Source organism: Scylla paramamosain, chromosome 5, assembly GCF_035594125.1.
Source record: "Scylla paramamosain isolate STU-SP2022 chromosome 5, ASM3559412v1, whole genome shotgun sequence".
Classification (NCBI taxonomy): Eukaryota; Metazoa; Arthropoda; class Malacostraca; order Decapoda; family Portunidae; genus Scylla; species Scylla paramamosain.
The window spans coordinates 16689192-16714671 of NC_087155.1; the positions used below are offsets into that span (position 1 = coordinate 16689192).

At 41.6% G+C, this 25480-nt stretch overlaps 1 protein-coding gene and 2 long non-coding RNA genes across 20 annotated transcripts in view; all 3 read right to left on the bottom strand.

Moving 5' to 3' along the window:
• Window positions 1-11529, bottom strand: part of LOC135100599 (uncharacterized) — a 36472-nt gene extending 24943 nt beyond the window's left edge. The window contains exon 1 of the long non-coding RNA XR_010268809.1: window positions 11277-11529. This is a non-coding gene — a long non-coding RNA (uncharacterized LOC135100599). The remainder of the gene's footprint in view (window positions 1-11276) is intronic.
• Window positions 11530-17674: 6145 nt separating this feature from the next.
• LOC135100598 (uncharacterized) lies at window positions 17675-18703 on the bottom strand. Its single transcript, XR_010268808.1, has 2 exons — window positions 18611-18703; window positions 17675-17900 (listed from the first exon to the last, which is right to left on the bottom strand). It is a non-coding gene; the product is annotated as an uncharacterized LOC135100598 (long non-coding RNA).
• An 848-nt stretch (window positions 18704-19551) lies between these two features.
• Window positions 19552-25480, bottom strand: part of LOC135100596 (uncharacterized) — a 412487-nt gene continuing 406558 nt past the window's right edge. For 17 of the 18 annotated variants that reach the window (XM_064003656.1, XM_064003654.1, XM_064003657.1 and 14 more), the window contains 3 exons: window positions 23721-23818; window positions 23010-23086; window positions 19552-22371 (listed from right to left, as the gene is read on the bottom strand). In XM_064003656.1, the coding sequence (XP_063859726.1) occupies window positions 22203-22371; window positions 23010-23086; window positions 23721-23818 (344 nt within the window). In that variant the 3' untranslated portion in view covers window positions 19552-22202. The remainder of the gene's footprint in view (window positions 22372-23009; window positions 23087-23720; window positions 23819-25480) is intronic. The other variant, XR_010268806.1, reaches the window with a different exon arrangement.

Here is a 25480-nt window from a genome sequence, read left to right on the forward strand (position 1 = left end):
CTTCAGCAGTAGGTGGCTAATCATCCACATTCCTGGACACAACACAGAGGCATTACCCACTCGCCCACACTTCCCTGCCCGCCCTGTGCTAGAGACGGTCATGGATAAGTAAGCTGGCTGGCTGGCTGGTGAGGTATATTGGATTTGGAAGCTATGGTACATTAGCGTGGTAAATTTGAAAGGGGGAGGAGAGGGAACAGAGGAAGACATAGAGGGGAGAGAAGGAGAGAGAGACAAGTAAAGGACGAAGAAAAGGAAGGAGATGGACAGAAGGAAAAGGATGATGCATTGGAGGAGATAAGGATGCAGTTGAGAAAAGAATCTAGAATGAGGATAACACGGAGGAGAAGAATGAAAAAGAAAAGATAGAGGATACTGAAGAGAGTGAAGAAAGATGGACAACAGAAAAGGGAAAGGAGAATATACACAGATAAAGAGAAAATAGAAAAAAAAATATTACAAGAGGGAGACATATAGGATGGAGAAAAGAGAGACAAAGTATTGACAATGCAGAGAGAAGGCTATACTAAGGAAGCGAAGGAAGATGAATTGAAGAAGAGAGAAACTAAGACCATCAATGCATAGTCTCACCCTAATGGAAAATACAGATAAATATAATTGAAATGTACAATGTTAGCCACTTTCACCCTAATGAAGAATGAAGATAAGAGAAATATTGCTCAGATAAATAAAACTGAAACGTATGACTCTGGAAATGCAGGATGTCAAATAAAACTAGAATCCATCTTTAATTCTTATCCGAAAAAGACACAATGGAAAATAAGTAAAGCGAAGATAAAAGTAGATACAATAATGATGAACATCCAAGACACAAAGCACAATGCAAAGTAAATAAGGAAAATACAAGGAGGTAAACCATGATAATATAGTACGAGGAGAAGGAGGAGGAGAAGGAGGAGGAGGAAAGCAGAGAACACAAGTCAAGGAATGGATAGTAACAAGAAGAGGCGATAAATAAAGAGAAACACAAAATACCTGTAAGACAATTAACTAACTTCGAATTCCCGTCAAGACACACATGACCCTGCAGCTTCTTGCCTGACCTTTGCCCCGCCTCCCCCTTCTCCAGTCCCCCCAAAACCCAGTGCCCCTCTCTTCTCCATCTACTAGTTTAACCTCCTCGTTACTTCTTCTTACCTCCCCCTGTTGTCTCTCTACTCTCTACTCTACTCGTATAACATCCCCGTCTCTTTCTCTCTCCTCACAAGCATAACCTACGTGTTCTTTCTTCACCATTCCCCACCTTGCTCGTCGCTACCTATTCCTCTGTCAACTTGTTCATCTGTACTCACCTCCTTAACTTACCAGCACAATTATGCCCCATTTTCATTTCGTCCAGCTTCCTACGTCTTTGTATAACTCAATTCGTCAAAGTTAAAGGCCTCAGAAAGTAAACTGGCTATTTCTTTTCTTATTCTACTATTCCTGACACTTTGAGGTAGCGGTAAATTGTGATAACTTTTTTTTTCTATTTCTTTATCCATTTCTTTCTCGCCTCTAGCCAGCCACCTGTCTCCTTACACTTTAGTTCATGATCCCACCTACATATCCTCGCTTTCCATACTCTGCTGAAGTCCTTCCCTCAGTAAACGACACACTGCTGCTGTAACCTTCTCCACTCCACTTAACATAGCATTGCCTATATCACACGTTATCCATCACACTTTTCCAGCCTCCCCTGATCCCACTCGCCTACTTTCACCCCATACCGTCCAGCAAAGAAAAACCATACCCATAATCATTACATAACATCTTTTTCAGCGTTTCTTAATTAGCACAACAGACCCAACTCCTCCAACTGTACTTCATTTCACACTACTTCTCATCTCTCCGCTCTACCTTGCCCTGCCCCGTCACGGCCCACTAAGCACCGCGCACCCCATAAACAGTAGCAGGGAATACGCATAGAGGTCTTCAGAACGCCCAGGAGCGGCAAAGGGACAGCCCATGACCGGCAAATTGCAACAGACGTCAGTGATCCGTGGTTGTTAGTGGTTAATGTTGGTTGGACTGCTGTTCTGAATGCGTTTTACCTTTCATTAATATTTCTGCATGGATTTTTTTATTTTTTTATATAGTGTTCTTTAAGTTCTAATGCTTGGTTTGGGTTCAGCTATTACCCTTCTAGAGGACGTTATTGTATTTTTTTTTTTAGTTGGACAAAAACTACTATGTACTACTACTATTACTGTGTGTGTGTGTGTGTGTGTGTGTGTGTGTGTGTGTGTGTGTGTGTGTGTGTGTGTGTGTGTGTGTGTGTGTGTGTGTGTGTGTGTGTGTACAGATGAAGGCTGAGGAAGAAAGAAAGGAGGATAATGAATAAGATGGAGGATGGGTAAGAGAGGGATGAACGACTGAATAACAGGAAAAGGAAGATGAAGAGAAAAAGGAAGAATGACAATAAAGAGACATGTACGGTGGAAAAGAGAGAAAAGAAGTACTGAATTAGAACATTTACTAGAAAAACAAGCATATTCTCAGCAATTTTGTCTTCCACGACTTGGCCTTGTTTAAGAGAGAAGTTTCAAACCTCCAAACCTGAACTGATTTTCTTTGGAATTCTCTCTTTTTCTTTTCTGGGAGACACAATTAGAAAGCCTTTGTTTCCTGGATTTACTGTTGCCCTTGTTTTTACCTCCCTTGTGCACAAAACAAATAAATAAACAACAAAATAAAAACACTGCTCAATAACATACTCAAAAAAAAAGAACTAAAATTTGTATCGGTATGAAATCCAACACAAGTATTTTTAAAAGGAGCAGGACTGAGAGAGAGTTGAAGATGTCAGTAATACAAGAACATAATGACGACTCAGGGAATACAAGCAGGTTTCCATTACTGAGACCTGTTAAGAGTTACGAGCCACTTATTACACCACTAATTGTCTTAAGAATACTGATCCTGAATAAGTGACCCGCACCCCTCAGAGACACGTTATAGGACACACTGATATAGAGTATTAATGATGGTATTAGCAGAACGTCATTGCTGGGAAATTTTGGGGTATCATGACGAGAGAGAGAGAGAGAGAGAGAGAGAGAGAGAGAGAGAGAGAGAGAGAGAGAGAGAGAGAGAGAGAGAGAGAGAGAGAGATGAAAAAACTAAACAACTGGGTACATAAGGTGGGGGGCGATTTTGAAGACGTGATGTTGGTAATGGTGGTGATGGAATAGATATTATGGTAGTGGTGGTGGTGGAGGTGGTGGTAGTGGTGATAACACTCGCTGGTGGCTGATCCCAAGACCCCCACGTTGTTCCTCTCTTGTCAATTAACATTCTCTTGTGCAGGACCGGTTGTTTCAGCCTCGTGGCCTGCCTGCCTACTCTCTGGACCTGCGCCCTTCCTCACCCTCACTCCCTCTTCATCCCATCTTCCTCCCAAACCTCGTTCCTCCTACTCCTTTTCTTTCTTGTTTCCTTCCCTTTCTGCCTCCATTTTTCTCCTATCTCCTCCTCCTTTCTCCTCCTCCTTTTCATTCTTGTTTCCTTCTCTTTCTTCCTCCATCTTTCTCCTATCTCCTTCCTCCTCCTCCTCCTCCTCCTCCTCCTCCTTTTCCTTCTTGTTTCCTTCTCTTTCCTCCCCCTCCCTCTTTTCTATCGCAATTTCCTCCCCAACTATCCTTCCTTCTCTTTTTTCCTTTTTCCTGTTTCATCTTTTTCCTCTTCTGTCTTCTCTTAAGCTTCTTTTCTTGTCTTATGTCAGTTTCTATATTCCTTTTATAATCTATGTATTTAATTATATCTTTGTCTGCTTCTTTTTGTTTCTCGTTCTTATCCTATTTCATTATCATGCCCATTGTTTATTTTCTTCTTAGGTATTATCATTTCTTCCCCCATCTTTTTCCTTACCTCCTTCCTCCTCCTCTCCCTCCTTCTCCTCCTCCTTCTCCTCCTTCTCCTCCTCCTCTTCTCATCATAGCCACTAGAGTAAGCTTCCAACTCCCCACTGGTGGTATACGGAGGAGGAGGAGGAAGAGGAGGAGAAGGGGAGGAGGAAGAGAAATTAGAAAGACGAGGAAGAAAAGAAAAAAAAAGTGGAGGACAATGATAATGATGAGGAGGAGGTTAAGTAAAGGAGTGGTAAAAGCAAGAGAAAGAGGAGGAGGAGGAGGAGGAGGAGGAGGAGGAGGAGAAGGAGGAGGAGGAGGAGGAGGTGGTAGGGGCAGAGAGTGCATTGTTAGGAAGGTAATTGCGGCGGGAGTGCGGCTGTAATTCAAGTGGTGACATCCACACGAGTCTTGCAATTAGGAGAGTGAGGAATGGGATGCGTGGATGCGCGGCCAGGCTGTGTGGAGGCGAGGCTGTGGAGGCTGTAGAGGAGATGCTGCTGTGGAGGAGAGGCGGCTGTGAAGGAGAAGAAGTGAAGGAGAGGTTGTGAAGGCTGTGAGGGCTGTAGAAACGGAATTGTGTGAAGGCGAGGATGTAAAGGAGAGGCTGTGAAGGAGAGGCTGTGAAGGTTGGGAGGGCTGCAGAGACGAGGCTGTGAGGAGGCGAAGTTGTGAAGGCTGTGAAGACTGTGAAAGCTGCTTGTATCTCTCTCTCTCTCTCTCTCTCTCTCTCTCTCTCTCTCTCTCTCTCTCTCTCTCTCTCTCTCTCTGTCCAAGTAGCCACGCAAACCCACCACAATAGAGACACCACAACTCACTCAATTAAAAGAAAGGCAAGATCATCGCATTCCATCAAGCGGGAGGTCGCGTCACCACCAGACAATAAACAGACATGAAGCAGTCACATCACCGAACAATTGTACTCACACTCACACACACACACACACACACACACACACACACACGTACACCCACAGTCAGTCTCTCTACCTTCCTCTCTCTCCCTCTCTTCCAATGGCTTCTAATCACCATCACCACCTGTCACTAATGAGCTACAGGTAATTACTCCACAGCGCCACCAATTTAAGACGGCGATAATGTGACCGACCCTCAGGTGTTATCGCCCCGTCTGCAGGTCACCGTGATGTATGGCGTGTCTGATTACGAACGTGTTGGCTACTTTATCTTCATTCCTGTTTGAGCTCCTGCTTGTATGAGGGAGAGGGGTGAGGGAGGAGGGAGAGAGAGGGGGTGGAGGGATGAAGGGAGGAGAGGGAGAGAAAGAGGAGGGGGAAGAAAAGAGTAGATGGGCAAAGGAAATGTCTGGGAATGTGATAGATAGAGAAGAGGAAGTGAAGAAGAAGGTACAGAGGGGTGAAGAGGCGGAAGAGGAGGAGAAAGAAGAAGAGGACGATAAGCTCAAGAACAAGGACTATGACGAGAACGGAGACGACGAGGAGAGGGAAGAGACACATGGAAAAAATAAATAAGTAATAAATAAGAGGTCAAATGAGTCGTATAAAGGATGAACATGTCTTGGAGGCAGTTAGGACACGACGCCATGACTCCTAAGTGTGCGCGTACATACCTGGTCGTGGCACACACACACACACACACACACACACACACACACACACACACACACACACACACAAAGGAGGAAAGCAGGAGATCTTTGGGGCAGACATGGAGGTATAAGCAGGGCAAGAGAATTCATTAGAGAGAGAGAGAGAGAGAGAGAGAGAGAGAGAGAGAGAGAGAGAGAGAGAGAGAGAGAGAGAGAGAGAGAGAGAGAGAGAGAGAGAGAGAGAGAGAGAGAGAGAGAGAGAGAGAGAGAGAGAGAATTATAATTGCTCCCTTATACCACATGCATAGTTCCTTCACACAAAAGCTTTTATATCGACACCTTCAGTATGTGGACACGTTCATACCACACATGCTAACAAGGACTACAAAAGGCCAGTTTCTGAGCTTCAAAGAGTTGCAAGGCACAGTATCCCCTTAATTAAGAACAAAGGCGTGAAAAAAAGGAAAAAAAAATAAGGAAGGAAAGTAGAAATCAGTAGGAAAACAGGGAAGAACTCTCAAGACAAAGACAACTAAATAAATGAATAAATAAATAAACAAATAAATGTATTGAAAAAAATCAAATATACCTAGTACTTGTTTTAACACAAAGCACCCACTACACACACACACACACACACACACACACACACACACAAACACACACACACAGCCTGCCTTTTATAAAACAGGTTCGGCCAGGTAAGTTATTGTAGGGCAGGCAAGGCAAGGCAAGGCAAGGCAAGGCAAGGCAAGGCAAGGCAAGGCAAGGGTATGGCGAGGGAAGGTGGAGGGAAGACTCAAGCTTTATTATTATTATCATTATTATTATTATTATTATTATTATTATTATTATTATTATTATTATCATATTATTATTATTATTACTATTATTATTATTATTATTATAGTCTGAGAGAGAGAGAGAGAGAGAGAGAGAGAGAGAGAGAGAGAGAGAGAGAGAGAGAGAGAGAGAGAGAAACATATCACCACGACCTTCACCTTTCCCACCCTCAATATACACTGAGTAACATTCCCCGGGTACATGTCCGAGGGAGGCTCACCTGCGAACACCCTCACCTCGATCCCTCCCACCTGTCCACCCCAATGCCGCGCCGCTAAACGTACGGCCACAACCTTTGGAGAGCCACGATGTTTTCTTTCCCTGCGATCAACTGCAGTCACGTTTCTCCCAAAGTTTCTGCGGTGTGTGGAGGAGGAGGAGGAGGAGGAGGAGGTGGACAGGGGATGGGAGTGAAGATAGGTAGGATGATTTTCTCTCTCTCTCTCTTTCCCTTTCCTTGTCTAACACTCCTTTAGTTAATAGATGAGAAGTGTGCAGGAGGATAAAAGAAGGAAGTAAAGATAAAGTTGATTTTTCTCTTTTCTGCCGTCTTTCCCTAACTCTCCTTTATTTAATGTATGTGATGTGTGCAGGAGGATACAGGATGAGAGAGAAGATAGGTTGGTTGGTCTCCTCTCCTTCTCTCTCTTTCTCTGCTTCTCCTTGTCTCTCTCTTTAACACTCCCTTAGTTAATACACGTGAGATGGATACAGGAAAGCGGGCTCTCGAAAGTTAATAGTTACTTGGAAAAGCTGAAATTACATATTTGCATTCACTATATTTGGGAGTTTCCAGTGGGTTCTCAAAAGCTGACAGTTACTTAGAAAAAATTAAATCATCTGCATTTCGCTATATCTTTTGAGTTTCGAAGTACCCTTTACCTACACTGTACAACCTAAGCCGGCAGGTGGTGTATATAGTGGTTAGCATACTAGTCTCACAATAAAGAGGTCCCAGCTTAAGATCACAGGCCGGGTGGGGACAGTTTGGACTTGTCTCCTTTCACGCTACAGCCCATGTTCGCCTGGCAGAGAATGGAGCATAAACCAAGAGCTGTGACTCGCAACTCGCCGTTGAGACACTCTAGGCCAGCGTGTTGTGTGGTTCGACTCTCTTAACCCAGATAGAAGAGATTCTGGTAATATAGTGGAGTCTTGTAAGCTGGTGAGGATGATGGTACGTGCGTCATCTCCCAAGCCCCCTCACTCCTACTTCACCATAAGAGAGAGAGAGAGAGAGAGAGAGAGAGAGAGAGAGAGAGAGAGAGAGAGAGAGAGAGAGAGAGAGAGAGAGAGAGAGAGAGAGAGCAGTTATGGTTGTAGTACTGTACAGAAGCACCTAACATAATAACCTTAGATGATCTTATATTTGTTTCGCAGGGGAGTTTATATATCTAGTTATCATTGCCATTGTATTTACGTTTCTTGACAACTGTAAATGCAAAAAAACTTTATATTGGGACTTTAATTCTACGTACAGCTGCATATGAAAGAAACTGTATTATTTGGAAGAGAATATGAAGAAAAATAAAAGAAAGGAATATACTTAGAAAGAAAGAAAGAAAGATATGTTCACCAGAGAGAGAGAGAGAGAGAGAGAGAGAGAGAGAGAGAGAGAGAGAGAGAGAGAGAGAATAAAAGAAGATAAGACTGCACAAGAAAATGCAAGTAAGAAAACAATAATCACAGAAGCAGAAGCACCTCTAAATAAACCAAACCTAATCAACCAGAAGCCAACAAGGAGAAAAAAAAAACAAGGAATAAAAGAAAAGCAAGAGAGAAGAGCCAGAAGAAAAGAGATAGAAAAAAAAAAAAAAGAAGGTATACACGTAATAGTAGCCCGTAATTAACCACAAAGTAAATCTTTCCCCAACAACCTGACCCTTCACCAGACGAGCCGTTCCCACGCACTATCCCCTTCACCATCCTGTATCATCATCATCACTCCCATTGCTATCATCATTATCGCCGTCATTGCCACGTATCTGTTATCGTCATCATCGGTATTATCCTTATCAGACTAAATGGTTACAGGAATGAAGAGATCGGATGGGTGTTTCCCGATCTTGCGCGGATATTATCGGAAGAGGAGGAGGAGGAGGAGGAGGAGGAGGAGGAGAAGTACTGAAGGGTTGAAATTAACACGCTAAGACCAAATTATCGAACGGCATGAGATCGGATAAAAGCTGTGGAGAGAGAGAGAGAGAGAGAGAGAGAGAGAGAGAGAGAGAGAGAGAGAGAGAGAGAGAGAGAGAGAGAGAGAGAGAGAGTACCCAATCACCGCTCAACTAACTGCCCAACCACCACACTATTTGAACAAACTACGCAGTCATGCAGTCGTTACCTCTTTCGCTTTTCTTCTTCATTGCTTACATTCCTTGGTTTCCTCCCTTCCCTCACGGTGATGCTGCCCGATCCTCCTCCTCGCATGACAGCACCCGCCCCTCCTCCCTTCGTCTGAATGTCTCGCCTCCACAGACATCTGAATCTGGAGGGTGGGTGAATCAAGACGCAACATGCACACAAGAGTATTCATCATTGGTGCTACATGTCTTTTGCCACGACGAAGCTTTACAATCATCCATGCTACAATAGGCGATGCTATGAAACGAGAGAACGTTTATCGAACATCCTCTATTTAACACTTCAAGAGAGATAAGTGATTCTTTTGGTGATTTTATTCCTCGTGACTGCCGTTCACTGCAGAATACATTAGGCATTTCATCAGCATATTTATAATTCGCTTTCACTTGCTTTACATTCTTTAATCCTTATTACTTGTGATCGTCAAATATTTAAGTCTTTGCGTTACGTAATGGCATTAGTTCTTTGTTCAAAAGCAAAGATGAAAACCACCAAACCACCCACCCATCCAGCCACCCACATACACTATACCCTCACAAAACACACCCAGTTACTTCGTCTCTCACAAGGAAAGACTACACAGAGAGGGATGCTGGTGAGGACTTGACGGAGAAGAAACGAGAGGAGGAACAAAAGGAAGTACAGAGCGTGAACTGAAGCAATAGGAGACTGGACCAGCAACTAGGATGAGGATGAGGAGGAGGAAGTGGTGTAAATGGTAGGTGTTTCTGCAGTGTAGGTCCCCCCAGCCAGTTGCCACCCCAAGCGCCCTCCCCTCTCCACCCCTACCACATCGCCCCGCCTCCTCCCCTCTCTTCCCCGCACTCTCAATAGCTGGTTTACAGACCCACACCTAAACCTTATGAGTCTTCGATTGTTGATATCAGAGAGAGAGAGAGAGAGAGAGAGAGAGAGAGAGAGAGAGAGAGAGAGAGAGATAATAGTAATAATAATGGTGAACTATTTCCCCCAGTGAACTACAACGGGTATCTAGTAGTTATAGAGGCCACAGGAGTTATATTAGCAGTAATTATAGAAGTATTTGTGTTGTTCCAGGGAATTTCGCTACGAGGTGGGTGTTTGGCCCTTGTTTGGTCTGCTTGGTATGTTATATAAAACAAATGTATTTATACTTCATCTACCATCACCTCCTCCTCCTCCTCCTCTTCCTCTCCCTCCTCATCCCTTCATTATTACTCATTCTTCCTAAACACACGTACACGCTCAAATCAAACACTCTCATACCAAACTGATGATTAAAGCCTTAACTGTACACCATGAGAGCGAGAGAGAGAGAGAGAGAGAGAGAGAGAGAACGTGTGTGTGTGTGTGTGTGTGTGTGTGTGTGTGTAAATTTAAGAGGAAGATCTGTTACTGTATAATGGAAAAGCAGGAGACTAATATTTGCTTCTATCCACAAAGCCACAATGGGACAATAGGACGTGATGAAGATGGAACCTAATTATCTTCACTTGCTGGATGCGTAACACTGCAAAGGAAAGTGTCCACATGCCAAACTTTAGCTTCTGTGGCTTAGTTACGCGATGCCTCTGCTGTATAGAAGCACCTGATGTGTGTGCCAGCTGATTTGCAAGTAAATGAGGAAAAAAAGGGACCAATAAAGTAAGTGACCAGATTCTAACACTCCTCCAAGGGTGAAGGACCCCAAGAGATGCAGGAGATGCTAACAGTCCCTCTACTGTATATTATTACCTTTACCTGCCAGTGGTCCTTGTATGTGTGAGTGCCGCGGACGATGACCCTCCTATTAATACAGCTGCCCTATTGCTTACATTCCTTACCTAACTTACTGGAAATTAAAGTCACCAAACTGACTTTTTTTTATTCTTAATCTTTTTTTTTCTGCTTCAGCCTTTCCAAACTTCATTTCTAACCTCTTTCTAGCATCAAACTTTCTTCAAATTTTCCTTCATTTCTAACTTCAACCTAAATATAACTTTCCAAACAGCTTTTTAATTCTTCATCCGCTTTATTCTTTATTAAACTCTCCAAATTGCTTCTATGTCTTTCATTGATCTATACGCTTTTTTGAAATAATTATCAAAGCACCTAAGTCATGAAATCCGGACCTTAAAAGTATTAGACTAGAAAGACTACATAATAAAAGAAAAATTAATCTTCTCTCGTATTGGTATAACATTTCTTAACCATTATTCTTATGATGTGTAAGATAAACTGTCGTACCTAAGTGAGTGAAGGTTGAGCTCTCTCTCTCTCTCTCTCTCTCTCTCTCTCTCTCTCTCTCTCTCTCTCTCTCTCTCTCTCTCTCTCTCTCTCTCTCTCTAAGAAGATAACACGAGATAAGGCGGACAGCACTTCACACCTCGCTGGATCAGTCACCCCGCCCTGATGTATCCTGTCGCTCACTGCTGGCTGCTGTTGTTGATGCTGCTAGTCTTTTTTAGTGTTTTGTTTGCGATATTGGCAGTGGAGGTGGTGGTGGTGGTGGTGGTAGTGATAGTTCTACTGTTAGCGTTGTCGTTACTGTTTTTGATGTTGACTGCTACAGCACACTATATCTCAGCCTCAACATTACATACAAATACTGGTAATTATCTAGAGTATATGCAGTAGGTGGGCTGTCTACTCACCATACAAAACCATCCTCTCAACTGGAGGCACATTTCACTCACCAAGGCACGCTTCCTTTTTGTGGCTGGGTGGGGTTCGTCTTCGTGTCACGCAACAAATGTTCAGAGGAAACACTTCACAGAGAAACGCAAAAAGTAATCTAAGCACTGCACGCTTCTTTGTTGTGACTAGATGAGCTGTTTGTCTCTGTGTCACTCTCAGTACCACTCATTGTTCAGAGGAATCACTTCACAGGGAAAGCACGCAGAGTTATTGAACCAGGACGAGGAGAGAAGAAAGACTTGGGACTAGGGAGAGAGGGTTGTCAGTGAGTGAGGCGCGCCGTGATTGGCTGTGTCGTTGATATATACGTAGTTACAAGATATACGATTACCGAATGCTATTATTCGCTTATTACCTCTACTTGTGATGACGTAAGAAGGAAGTTGGGAGTTACAGATCACAGTCTACCAAAGTATAGTAAGAAATTAAATGATCATCGGCGTCTCAAGAACCTGTTAAGTTTAGACATGACGTGCAAAAAGAAAACGTAAGAGTCACTTCGTTTTCTTTATCCACGTTATGGTTATTATTTTTGTTGCTGCATTTACTTCTTTTTTTCCTACTGGCAGCAAAATCCTTGTTAAACTATCGCTAGAATCATGAAAATACCATGAAAATCACAGTTTCCACCACAGCTTGTTATAAGTAGCCGAAGTCGCTTGAGAATACTGTCCTTTATTACTTGGTGGCTTCATATATCCACTTCTTACCAACAGACCAGCCGCTATGTAACGCTGACCAAACACACACACACACACACACACACACACACACACACACACTTATAACACTCGCTGAATATAGCAAACACAGACTGAACCACAAGAATACAGCTCATGCCTATATACTACAACTACGTAAACACACACACACGCACATACACACACAGCCAGCGCATCTTCCCTTCCAGCTCCGACTCGTGGCTAAGGGAAGGAGCGATAAAACAGTAGAGAGGTGCGGCGGACGGCGAGCAATGGAGAGCAGCGGGTTATGAGGCCCAAGATTAGATAGCAATTAAGGGTTCGCTTGTGGCATGTTGATGGCTTTTGGGAGTCCTGTCTGTGGGGCGTGAGGAGGCGGCGGGAGGGGACGAGTCAGGTAAAGTAAGGGAAGAAGGAAAAGAAGCAGCATGTAAGTAAATGGAAGAGAAAGTTACAGCAATCCACTGGTTTATAACGTGATTAGTTACTTGAAAGGATTGCTCTATTACACAAAGCACGAGGAGGAGGAGGAGGAAGAGCAGAAGGAAAAGAGATTAAACAAGACTATAAACGCATAATTATACTGAGCAAGAAAACACCTTTACTGGCTCATAACAACATCACCTGATCTACTCTGCAGGATTTTATTACCGACATGAGGGCTGGACTGAAAACTGTAAAGGAGGAGAACGTGGAGAAGGAAGAAGAGGAGGAGGAGGAGGAGGAGAGGGGGAGTAACGATTGCTTTACGGCCCCTCTAATATTACCTCGGCACCGCCCCTGGATGCTGCTGTTCGACTTGCACCGTATTGGGTATAAAATGGTCTTGTTTAAAAGTCTTACACTCCACGATATCTTAACAACGAGGCGGGGTGCAGAGAGAGAGAGAGAGAGAGAGAGAGAGAGAGAGAGAGAGAGAGAGAGAGAGAGAGAAAGGACAGTACATGTTGCATTCATTTTCTTCATTACGTTTCTTTCACTTATATTTACAACTAATCCCATTTTAACGTCATGCTCTCTTCACTCCCCATATCCCCGTGTCGGCCACCCACCCATACTCCATTTTACAGTGATGGCCACTGAATGAGTGAAACTATTGAGCAATTTAGAATTTTGTTCCATATGAATAATCAGAGAATACCAGAAAATGATGTATGTACCGCACGTTCATCATTTTTTTTTCTTTTTAATAAGGATGCAGGATAACCCCCGTCTCTCTCTCTCTCTCTCTCTCTCTCTCTCTCTCTCTCTCTCTCTCTCTCTCTCTCTCTCTCTCTCTCTCTCTCTCTGCTATTCCATATCTAAATACAAAACCACGTCAGGTGACACGCAACTCATTAACGTAACTCATTAAAGAAGGCAGTCTTTTTTACCTTTGCCTTCTATCAGTGAGGATTGGTGCCATGGAGGTCGTTCTGTTGGTGGCCGGAGTGAAAGTGGTAGTAGCAGCAGCACAGGGAGTACTGCAAAGGTGTGGGTTCTTGTGATAGTGGGAGAAAGGATCACATTATAGTAAGGCTGAGTGGGATTGGTGGTGTGGATAATGTCGGTGATGGTGGTGATAGTGAGGGGATGGATGACATCATAGTAAGGCTGAGTGGGAGTATTGTAGTGGTGTGGTTACTGGTAGTGATGGTGAGAGAAAGGGTCACATTACAGTAAGGCTGAATGGTATGCTTGAATCATTCTGTTTTGTTGATGTGGGATGGTCTTATGACTATCTTGCAGCCACCAGCATCTGCGGCTGTCAGGGAGAGAGAGAGAGAGAGAGAGAGAGAGAGAGAGAGAGAGAGAGAGAGAGAGAGAGAGAGAGAGAGAGAGAGAGAGAGAGAGAGATTCACACAGGACATATAATTTAAATCTGTATGACAGGACTAATAAGACAACCGCTTTTATAACTTCAGAGAACCAAATCCTAACTATGACAGTTCATTCATGTCCGCTTCTCCATTAAACCGTCTTGGCATGTGGACTCTGTGGATACAGAAAACAAGTAGTTCACACTCATTTGCTATAACTATCGTTTAAGTACACTTCTGTATAGCGTGATATGCTACATTCCACTGCAATCTTTGGATTTTTCTGCAACGTGAACCTGAGAAACAACACAATATAGGATGTCATTAATTCAAAGTATGTAAGAACACACACACACACACACACACACACACACACACACACATACACACACACATACGATGGTAAGCTTTTTTATTTTTCAATCCCATTTCCAACTATAAATACCTAGTAATCTATGGGCCCGTATTCACGAAGCGGTTTTAGCGAGTACTAGCTTTGAAACGCATCATAGAGAGGAAAAGACGGTGAATTTTTATCATAAACTGCGTACGTCTGTCAAAAATCCCCGCGGCTGCTAAAACTGGGTCGGCTAATGACAGACGCTCTTACTGGGGAGATGGTAGGTAGATGGGTGGATGCATGTGTGCGAATGGGTGGTTGGGTGAATTGTTGTGTGGACGGATAGATGAATGCATAGGTGGATGGGTGAATGGGTAGTTGGCTGGGTGGGTGAATTGGTGTGTGGATGCATATTTGGATGGGTGGATAGATGGCTAAGTCGGTGGATCGCTGAGTGACTGGGTGAGTGGGTGATAGGGTGTGTGGATGAGGTGTACACACACACACACACACACACACACATTCTCTCTCTCTCTCTCTCTCTCTCTCTCTCTCTCTCTCTCTCTCTCTCCTCTCTCTCTCTCTCTCTCTCTCTCTCTCTCTCTCTCTCTCTCTCTCTGTCTGCAGCGGTCACAGAATGCCTTAAGGGACACACTTAACGGATGATTGAGAACCACTACCCTAAAAATATACTTTACAGAAACAACAACAAAAAAAAAGAAGCTATGGATGCGTAGGGCGAGTTTTCATCCTTGTTTTAGGTTCGTATTTTCACAGTAAAGCAGGAAAGGGAGGTGGAATGAACAGAGATAAATGCCCTGATGAATACCCCGCCTGGCACCGTAGTTACATGTAGAGTATGCTAATGAGAGGACGATTATTACTCTTGCAGGTGGTTTCCTACAATGAATGGTGAAGTCTGCCTGGGGAAAAGATTGTGGAATCATTATATATCTTCCCTCCCTCTCTCTCTCTCTCTCTCTCTCTCTCTCTCTCTCTCTCTCTCTCTCTCTCTCTCTCTCTCTCTCTCTCTCTCTCTCTCTCTCTCTCTCTCTCTCTCTCTGCTTTAGTTTGTATTTTGTCTTGTTTTGTCTTATTTCCTTTCTTGCCTTCTTATCTCCTCTCTCTTTCTCTCTCTCTCTCTCTCTCTCTCTCTCTCTCTCTCTCTCTCTCTCTCTCTCTCTCTCTCTCTCTCTCTCTCTCTCTCTCTTCTCGGCGAGGGAAAATAAGATGCAGGTGCAAGACTCCGGCCCGTACACCGAGCTGGCCCGCAAACCTTACCGGGTATGTACTACTATTAGCCCTGTTTTGCATTGCATTACCCATTTAAGATGCATTTTATCTTTGTAAAGTAAACGTCATAATTTGCAACCGAGGAACTTAAAAGGGGAACTTATGTGACATCAAGTGCAATTATGTAGAGATTTTTTTTTAACTGTAAGCTTACGTAACGGTTCCCTGTGAAAATCCAAGACGGTAAAACAAAAAGGGAAAAGGAGGAAGGATTTAAGAAAAGAAGCGAAAAGAGAAAGATGGAGGTTTTAAGGCAAGGAAACAATAGTCAGTAAAGAAAACAGAGGAGAAAACTAAAATAAAATTTTAAAAAAGTGCTATGAAAATCCAAGGAGTTAAGACAAAAAGAAAAGAAGGAAGAATTTAAGTAAGGAATGGAAAACAAAAAGGTAGACGTTTTAACGCAAAGAAACAACAGACACAAGAGAAAACTCGAGAAAACTGAAAAAGAAGAGAAAATAAAAGAATGAAAATAAATTCCCCTTCATAGCTAATTTAACAATCAATAAAAACAAGAGTGATAGTTTTTTTTTTCTTTCTACTATAGGAAATAAATGCATAACTCATTAACAAAAATGCGGCACACGGAAAATTAACATCTAGATGTACCCTCTCTCTCTCTCTCTCTCTCTCTCTCTCTCTCTCTCTCTCTCTCTCTCTCTCTCTCTCTCTCTCTCTCTCTCTCTCTCTCTCTCTCTCTAAAGCCAGATATAGTAATCCATAATCACACTCATGAAAGCACAACAAAACACCACACACACACACACACACACACACACACACACACACACAACACTACCCAGCCCGGCGCCCTTTGCCACCCGCCTCATAAAGCACAATGTTTTCTCCATAATGCTCCCAGAGGTGCCTGTGTAAATCGTTTTTATCATGCAAGATTCAGTGCTGCATTAATTAACCTAACCTAACCTTAACCCCCACCCAGACGGCCACCATGCACCGCCACCTAGCCACTGTCAGCCTCCGCGCCGCCACACCCTTATACATAGCGCAGTCCAGTACATATACCTGCCCTGCATAGCCATTTGTTCTAGCTGGCCAAGGCAGGGCGGCGCGTGGCTCTTATATCATGAGGTAAGCCACGGCACTTCCTCCTCCTCCTCGCTCGTTTGTTTTGTTCTGTCGTCCTGTAGGCTCCGTACTACACTGTGCTGCCACGTACGTGCACTGTGCTATCCTAATCTGGCTCTATCATAATTATTCCTCCTGCTACTACGTATTGTATTCACTGCCTCTTTTTACTGTGCTTTTCTTTTCTTCTTTTCTTTCATTATGTTTAGGTTCTTGTTATGGTGTGTGTGTGTGTCAGCGGTCTTATGTTACACACAGAGGCACACACTGTACATGCAACCACTAAACACAATCACTTTGGAAAACATGGGAAGCTTAAAAAAAAGCAAGTAAGTCTCTGAGTGTCAATTTCTTTTCATTTTTAACTCATACCTCTAATGATAGTGCAGCAAATTATCATCTCTGGTCTTTCGAGGGAGTAGAGTCTTCACAGTACGGGGACGTGGTTAGATAAGACTGGTAAGCCACAATAGTTTCAGTTTTGGCTCCAGTTGAATCTTCAGTGGACCCTATCCTGAAACACTTTGCTCTCTCACCACGACTATTTTCAAGTCACATAGATAATTAACCGGATTCTCATTAAAAACCCGTGTACCTTCAACTACTACAACCTATGAATGAAGTGGAGGTATAGCGCAGAAGTGTTTCAGAGTGTAGACAAGTATAAGGTGCGCTCATGTCAAACTCTAAGTGCGTCGCAGTTTGTAAGACGTTTTCTAACACGCTCCCTTTATCCTCGTTCCTTTTAGCGCCTTTCTTTACTGAATAGCAATCCTCTTAATTTTTTTGTAAGTACGCCTCTCTATATCCTCGTCTTTAGCCCTATCCTTTTAATCGCAATTTCCTTAACCTTTCAATCACACAGTCTTTATCATCGTCAATATTAACATCTTAAGTGACGCGTGCTTTCTTGTTAAAAATTTTCCTTCAAGTTCGCAGGCAGTGTACGTGTGCAAGTCTTTAGTGTTCCCTTGTAGACTGACTCATGTCCCTGTAGATATATGAAGCACTCTCTGTTCCTTATACTCAAAGACAGTAGTGGCAGTGGTGGTAGTAGTGGAGTTATTTGCAGCTCCCGGCGGCATGTTAAGGAGGTGCGTGGGTGAGTTAGGTGGGTGAGCTAGAAGTACCTCGCGTTGGCTTAACATGGATGGAAAAAAAAAAAAATTAAAGGATCATTATTTCTTTCTAATGAATTCCAATCCATTCATACTACATGAGGCTGTGGAGTTCAAAGCCGAGACCGAGTTGCCTGATGTTTCATTAAGCCGATACACATACGGCAGCAAGGCGAGGGGAGATTCATGAAGGCAAACAGTTATGTAGTAGTCGACGCCGGCGAAAATTTACGATGCAGAAGCCAGCGACAGGTAAGCAATACATCCAAGCCGCAAGGAGCCGCTGTGGAAAACAAAGTACTAAATAATGCTAGACCTTTACGACTGGTTATTATTATTATTTATTTATTATGTGGCTTCCATATGCTCTCTGCCTCCTCAGTTGTGTATGGTCATCCTCTCAAGACTGACGCCTAAAACAAAGTACTGAATAATACAAGACTTTTACCACTACTTATTATTATTATTATTATTATTTATTTATTTATTTATTTATTTATTATAATGCCTCCATATGTATCTTGGCTCTTCAGATGTTGCGTGCGTAGTCAAGCCTCTGAAGACGTACTGCCATAGGCTCCAGTTGTCTCTGACCGCGCGACTGTGAACGCCGTATCCACTATTGGTATCTCACGCTTTCTCACATATCATTGACTATAGCATATCATTGACTATAGCAGTGACGAGAGAGAGAGAGAGAGAGAGAGAGAGAGAGAGAGAGAGAGAGAGAGAGAGAGAATCAGTTTCTTCTCTTCCTCATCACTGGTCGAAGTTCACTAAAAGAAACATCTAAAACATCGTGGAATCACAATATTCCAAGAATATTATTTGTTCACTTCAGTTGACACACACACACACACACACACACACGCACACGAACATGGAGAGTTACAAGCCATCTCTATGACGTATACATCATTCCGATATCAAAGTCAATATAAATAATACCGGATAAACAATTATAATAAAGTTCAATCTTAGACTCAGGCTTACCTTTATTTAAAGAGGATGTTCATCCTAAAGTGAAACCAGAAGCCCTAGGTAGTAGCAGACGCACAACTACACTCCTATGCGCGGTGTTGACAATTGACTTGAGTAAGCCGTATGATACCGGTTCATGAATCTCAAGGAAGCTCGAACCACAGACTCGAGCTGCTTTGATGAATCAGCCGTTGGTGGTGGCGTCATCCCAGCAGGCGGAGTCATGAGGCAATGGCTGCTCCTTCTCTTGTCTCCCATTAAGATATATTGATAAAACTAATTAAATGTTTTCTTTTCTCGTTTGCTCGTAAAGTCCCTCAATTGATAAAAAAGGATGAATGAAAACAACGTAATGGCACACGGAGATATATAAAAATCAGAAGATATTTTAGATCTTGAAACGAAGAAAATGTATATTTATTCATTCTGCATAGATATTACATAATATTGATATCAATATTGGTATCAATACTTGATACCAAAGACATCAAAATATCTCAACTCATCATTCAATGTCTGCCTTGCATACCATCCAATAAAACTGTGAATAAGTGGTTAATGAGGCATAGATTATCATGTGTCATATACTCGTATTGAGCAAGTCTATAATTTATGATTATGGCCAATCTGCGAAGTCCCATCTGGCAGGACACACCTTTTCTTTGCATCACGATACTAAGGTCGACAGCATTGAGATCAGTGTTCTTATCACCAGCAGGAACAGGCTAAACTGAGTCACCGATTAGGCCTCTAAATGCCCACATCTTGGTGATGCCCAGGAGAATCCCAGAGGTCTCGCTACTTCTGCAGCGCCTCAAGAGCCATCACCAAGATTTCTAGTGATGCCATGAGAATTACTCTTAAGTCCAGCATCATTATGAAAGCCACCACCAGTGATCTCACAGTGAATATTTGACATTCCACATTCATTAGATATTGGAGAAGGAAACTAATTCATTAATCATCATTTTATTATATTCTACGTGATAAGCTAAAGTAAATTGTGCATAACAACAGGAAAAGAATTATACAGGAGTGAAAAGCCCACAGTTCCCCATAATGAAAATTTTTTGAGATTTTCTTCATCACTTAATGTTCAAGGAACTTTGGGGCAAGACAGTAAATAATACACTGTGGGGCAAGACAGATACTGTCAAACTCCAGGGACAAAAACAGTTCAGTATTCCATCTACCACAGAAAGGCACTTGATTTGACTGTTTAAAAAATCTTGCACTTCACACTGTTCAGAGAGGGGTGGGAGGGGAAGTCTTGCTATGTAAGTGTGACTGATTCAACTAAAAATCTACCTGAAAAGTGTGGCATATATGTACTCAACATCAGGAAGCCTTTTTTATATATAGATATAATCACACCCCATCAAGGCTAATTGTGTCCTTACAAGTTACATACACAGTCATTCACCCCTCACATGATCACCCACTGACTGCCACCACAGATCCAAATAGTCTCTTAGCATGGCAACATACTGTGCTAGGTGTCCTCTTTTTGCAGCAGCAAGTTCTGGCCATGTGGGAGGCGAGGAACTGCATAGCATTAATACCCAGTGCAACTCCATAACTGTTGAACATGAGGCTCATGACAGACAGATGTGAGAGAATGGATTGTGATGGGAAGTGTGTGAGACAGTCACTGATACGTTACTCCGTAAAGCTAAGAATTCCTGTACGACAGCAGCACGTAACTTTATCTTTACAATGTAACAGCTGATGCAAGTCACAAACGGAAGATTGACACGGAAGCACAGGCGATAATTGATTCCTTCAGAGAAATTTATTATTTTTGTTGTGGATATACACATTAATGTTGAGTGTGCAAAATTTCTGTTGTCTCCTTATGAAGAAGACTGACTAATGATAATGTGAGTTGGCCACACGACCCACACCATATGGTTATCTCCCTCCAGAAAGGATAGCGGAAGGTTGCACAGTTGAAAAGTAACGAATGTGATACATGGGTTTCAATTAACAACACTTCTATTATCTGGCCAACTTTTAAAGCTCTAGGTAGGTAATTACACATTTGTGATATATGTATACATAACAAAAATACTTTATAACCTTGATGCTGCATTAGCTGGGCTGTATCTTCATGGAATACAGTACTAAAAATATGAGATGTGACTTAAACATAACATCTGAAAACAATAGTACAGTATTATTTCCTTGGCAGTGATGCGAATCCTTCCTTATCACTCTCTGGAAAAATGCATATACATTTTTATCTAATTTTAAGGGTAATCTAATGTCCATTTAGTCTTCATAAAATTATTAAATCTGAAAGATGAATGTGAAGAGATGAGATGAAATATTGTAAGTATCATATCCAGAGAATGGCATACATACATATACAAACATACATATGCCATGTTCACTCCAGTATCTACCATGCCTAAATGAGGTGGATAAACTAAATAAACAAACATAGGAGAATATAAGAAAAGAAAGCCAGGAGCATTTTAAGACTGCACATTATTATTCCAAGACAAAGAAAAGTTGAAAGTCGTGCATCCCAGCAAAGCCTGTGAAGTAAACATTTGCACCGGTAAGTGTGCGTGACTAAAGGTACTTAATTATTTTTTTATTTTTTTTGCTCCATATGAATTTTGCTCCATACATCACCAGAGGAAAGCACCAGCAGATGGTGACAAGACATCTATATAGAATGATTTTTTGTTCTGATTAACTTCACTTTGGGTGTGACTAGACGCGTGCAAAACCTGAACTGATCCTCATAACATGTCCACTACCAGATGAACCTCTCAAGGACGAGCTTGGTTACTGAAGGACAGTGTGTGTGTGTGTGTGTGTGTGTGTGTGTGTGTGTGTGTGTGTGTGTGTGTGTGTGTGTGTGTGTGTGTGTGTGTGTGTGTGTGTGAGTGTGCGTGTGCGTGTGTGTGCGTGTGTGTGCCATTTTTGATAAGCAAATGCACAGGCTATTAATACATCATTCATGCTGAGACCTGGACACACTGTATTGTTCACATATAGAGACAAAAGTCTGCCTTCACTTTACCATAACAAATTTGTCTTTGTTATCAAAATCTAGCCATTAATTAAGTCATGTTATATGAAAATTAATCATGAAATGCATGAAATTATCCTTGTATTTTCCCTTATGAACATGTTGGCACACAAGAACTGTAAAAAGAGCTATAAAGGTTTGAACATGACCTCTTGACAAGCTGGGGCAGCGTACAACTCAGCACATCACACACACCTTTACTGTAACATCTCTCTGCCCTTCAGTACTCAGATATCATGAATCCAGCATGCTTTTTTGTTCTTGGAATACCATAAAAACTCAGACAACCATAGCAATATGGTGAGCCAACTGTCTTTAAAAGCCTCGGTCCCCAAGAATCCAAAAGGCAAACTGTCTGAATTATAGTAGATTCCTATTAAATCTCATACTGTTCACTATACTGAGATTACAAAGCAAGTTTGTATTGTAACCATAAAAAATATTCTTTGGGTCTTTATATATTTACAAAAATGGCATCATCAGAAGGTAGCAAAGCAAAGAATCTTGATAGTAAATGAATTTGTGGTAAAGCTACAGCTCAGTCCTGTGTTGAGGCCTCACTCATACTTTCTCCACATAGTTTCCGGGGAAGGTGCCGAAGAGGCCAGTCCTGCGAGAGGTGCCCACAAACCAGCCATCGTCACACTTCTCCATCACCATCACCAGGTCATTCTCCAGGAGTTCCAGCTCATCATCATTCTGAGGTTTGTAATTGTAAAGTGCTCGATACCTGGAAAGAGAAATGCCATGCTTCCTTGAAAGATTTGTTTAGAAAAATGCTTGTATCTTGAAATCTCTGCTCCTACTTTGACATATTAGCTGTGTCTCTTATATTACAATCTAGTTTAACATAAAATTTTCAAAGGACTTCATGTCTATAATATCTTTTAAATTACCATGCTGAGATTTTTTTTTTTCATTTTATGAACAATTTTACAGACTCATGAAGATGGATAATGATAATAATGATGATGAGCACATTGACATTTTATTTTTTTATTAATTTATTTATTTTATCTTAAGCAATATGGTTGATGCCAGATATAAGCCAATATTCTTAAACACCTTTCTCACTCACTATGATTATTTTCCAAAAGCCACATAGATATTTTGCCAGGTTCTCAAGGTGTTTCTCATGTTAATAATGTAGAAATATTATCAATCTACCACTACAACCATAAAAATACCATTAAAACTTGTATCACTTCAAGTAGAGCCTTTTAAAATGAATCAAGGTGTGAGCAGAAGTGTTGCAGAATATAGCCCTGGTTTAGTGGCTGAAGCAACACTTTTCCATAGAGATACAGAGTAAGCCCCTCAACATGGTGACAAAGGGAGTCTCAACATAACAATGAAGGCAGTACTCACGGGACAGGTTCCTGCTGGGTGTTTACAGTGAGGGATTGGTGGTAAGGTCTGGAATCATTTTGACTTCCCGGTCGCCCCTGTAAGCCATGAAAAACGAAAATGTTATGTACTTGATTTCAAACGAGAGAATTCTAACCTGCCTTGCTATAACTAATACCATTAAAAGATTAGGCAGAGCAGTTCATCTTCAAAGACTTGGCAAGGAAGTTTTCTCATAAGTTTAAGTCTTGGAAGATAATCCTATTAGATCTATTAACTGAAGCAAGTAAGCACTGAAGATATAATTTCATTATTTCTATTGGGCTCAAGTTACTAACAAATAAGTATTATCATTGGATACTTAAATCTGAAACATTATATCTTTCAGTGCCCCATAAGCCAAACTCTGCTTGGCATTATACTATTTATGATAAAGCACCTGCATTCCAAAAAAAACCTGCAAAAGAAAGTTTGATAAACTGAGTGAACAAGACCACTGACAACGGACAACAAACCAACCATCAAAGCTGCAGCCACAAATACCAGTGTCAAAACAGTCTCTAAGGTCTCACTGCTTGAAGCATCAAAGGAACCTGCATGAAATCATGAAGCAAACATACCCTGTCCATCAGGTACTTGGGCACTGAACCTTAATTTAGATGACTGTCTGATATGCAATAAAGTCAAGTTTATTTCTGAGACTGGCACTGCAGCCCCAGCCTTTGTACGCACCAAGGTGGAGTAGGGGCTGGAGTAGGAAGAGGCACCATTGTAGAGCAGGTTAGCTGCGGGCAGGGCGGGCCGTGGCATGGGCGAGGAGCTGGGAGTCACTGGCAATGATACACCACTTACGTCAAAAACTGACAAACTTCCAAACTTCTGAGACAGTTAAGCTTATGGAACGATTCTGAAAGCGACTGTGAAATCTTACCTCTGTCACATTACTCAGAACCAGCTAAAACAGTACAAAGAGACAGGACTGTAATCATTATCTCTTCTCTGCAGGATTGGTTAATGCAAATTGAAGATGTGAATAAAATTTTTCAATGTAAAATTAGTTGCAAATGAAGTAGGCAATAGAGAACACATTTTCCAGCCCTTAAACTTTTATACTAATCACTGTGAAATGGTTGATAAACATTGCTAACTGTGGGTGATAATGACATGACACACTCAACATTCACACAAAAATTTTGCAAATGCAAAACATGAACATTATTTAATATAGCATATCTGTCAAACTTATGTACAGACAAAGACACATGGAAATTTTTCATAAATTAGAAATATTTAGAACAGCTTCTAGCAATTCCCTATAGGTTTTAAAGCATCACAGAAAATGTGTAACTATTATTATAAGTCTAATGTATTATCTTCCTGTATGACTGGTACTTAGAAACCTAACAAGAGTGATAAGTATCAGTTTCTATCAGCCTTAGGTTGCAGCAACACATGCCCCTTCTGTTTTTTCATTTGTATGACATGACACAACGTTATTTTGGCCACTGTTCCCTTTGAGCAGAATCTCAGCTCAGTATATGTAATGTACAGAGATGATTGTATGAAAATGTTTTGTTAAGCTAATGAGTTTTTGTCTTCCTAAGATAATCATGTTCCTTAATGAAATATGAGTTGAGAATAATCATGCTGGAAGGCACTAAAGGGATACACTCAATGAAATTTTCTTAGATTTGAGTGGTGTTCTCTTTTTCAGCACAAAATAAATTATTATGTAACTCATGAATAAATTTATTTTGAGTCAAGTTCAATACAGTTTATAAAGATTAACGATGTAAAGTGACAGAATGAGATGAATTACAGGAATACATGAGGAGAGGAGGAACCTACTGACAGGGCTGGAAAAAGAGGCTCAGTTCAGAAAGGGGAAACTCACTTGCTGCCACATCCTCAATTGGGTTGCCATAGTATGTTAAAATGCACAGACATCTAAGCAGAGCATAATTTCACAGGCAAATTTAATAAGTATTTTTCTTATCTGTACAAAAATTCCAAATAATCTTGTTATATAAAATGGAAAAAGTTTGGCTCATATGCACTGAGAAACCAAAAAGGGAAAGGGTATGCAACACATGACAGTCATACTCCAGGCTTTTGGTTATTCTCTATCACAGCAGGTGTGCAGTTAGTCAAAATAAATCACACCACTAAATTACTCCATCAGTTTAGTGGTTAGTTAGGTGTTTCATTCAAACTGACATCTCACATGCCGAACAGCTGAAAAAATGTTCAATGAAAATTGAAAATCATGAAAAGTGACACCCTGCCATCATGCCTCCTTACTGACTGATGGCTTGTGTATCAGCTCTTCAAAGCACATGGACAAGATATAAAAACATGGCAAAAATAAGTAACATCAGGGAGTCTGGTCTTTCCCTGCATAAATTAGAAGGAACACTAACACAGCTGAACCTGGTGCACTTTTGCAAATGTACACATTGTTGCCTCAGTTGGTGATGCAAGGCACAATAGCA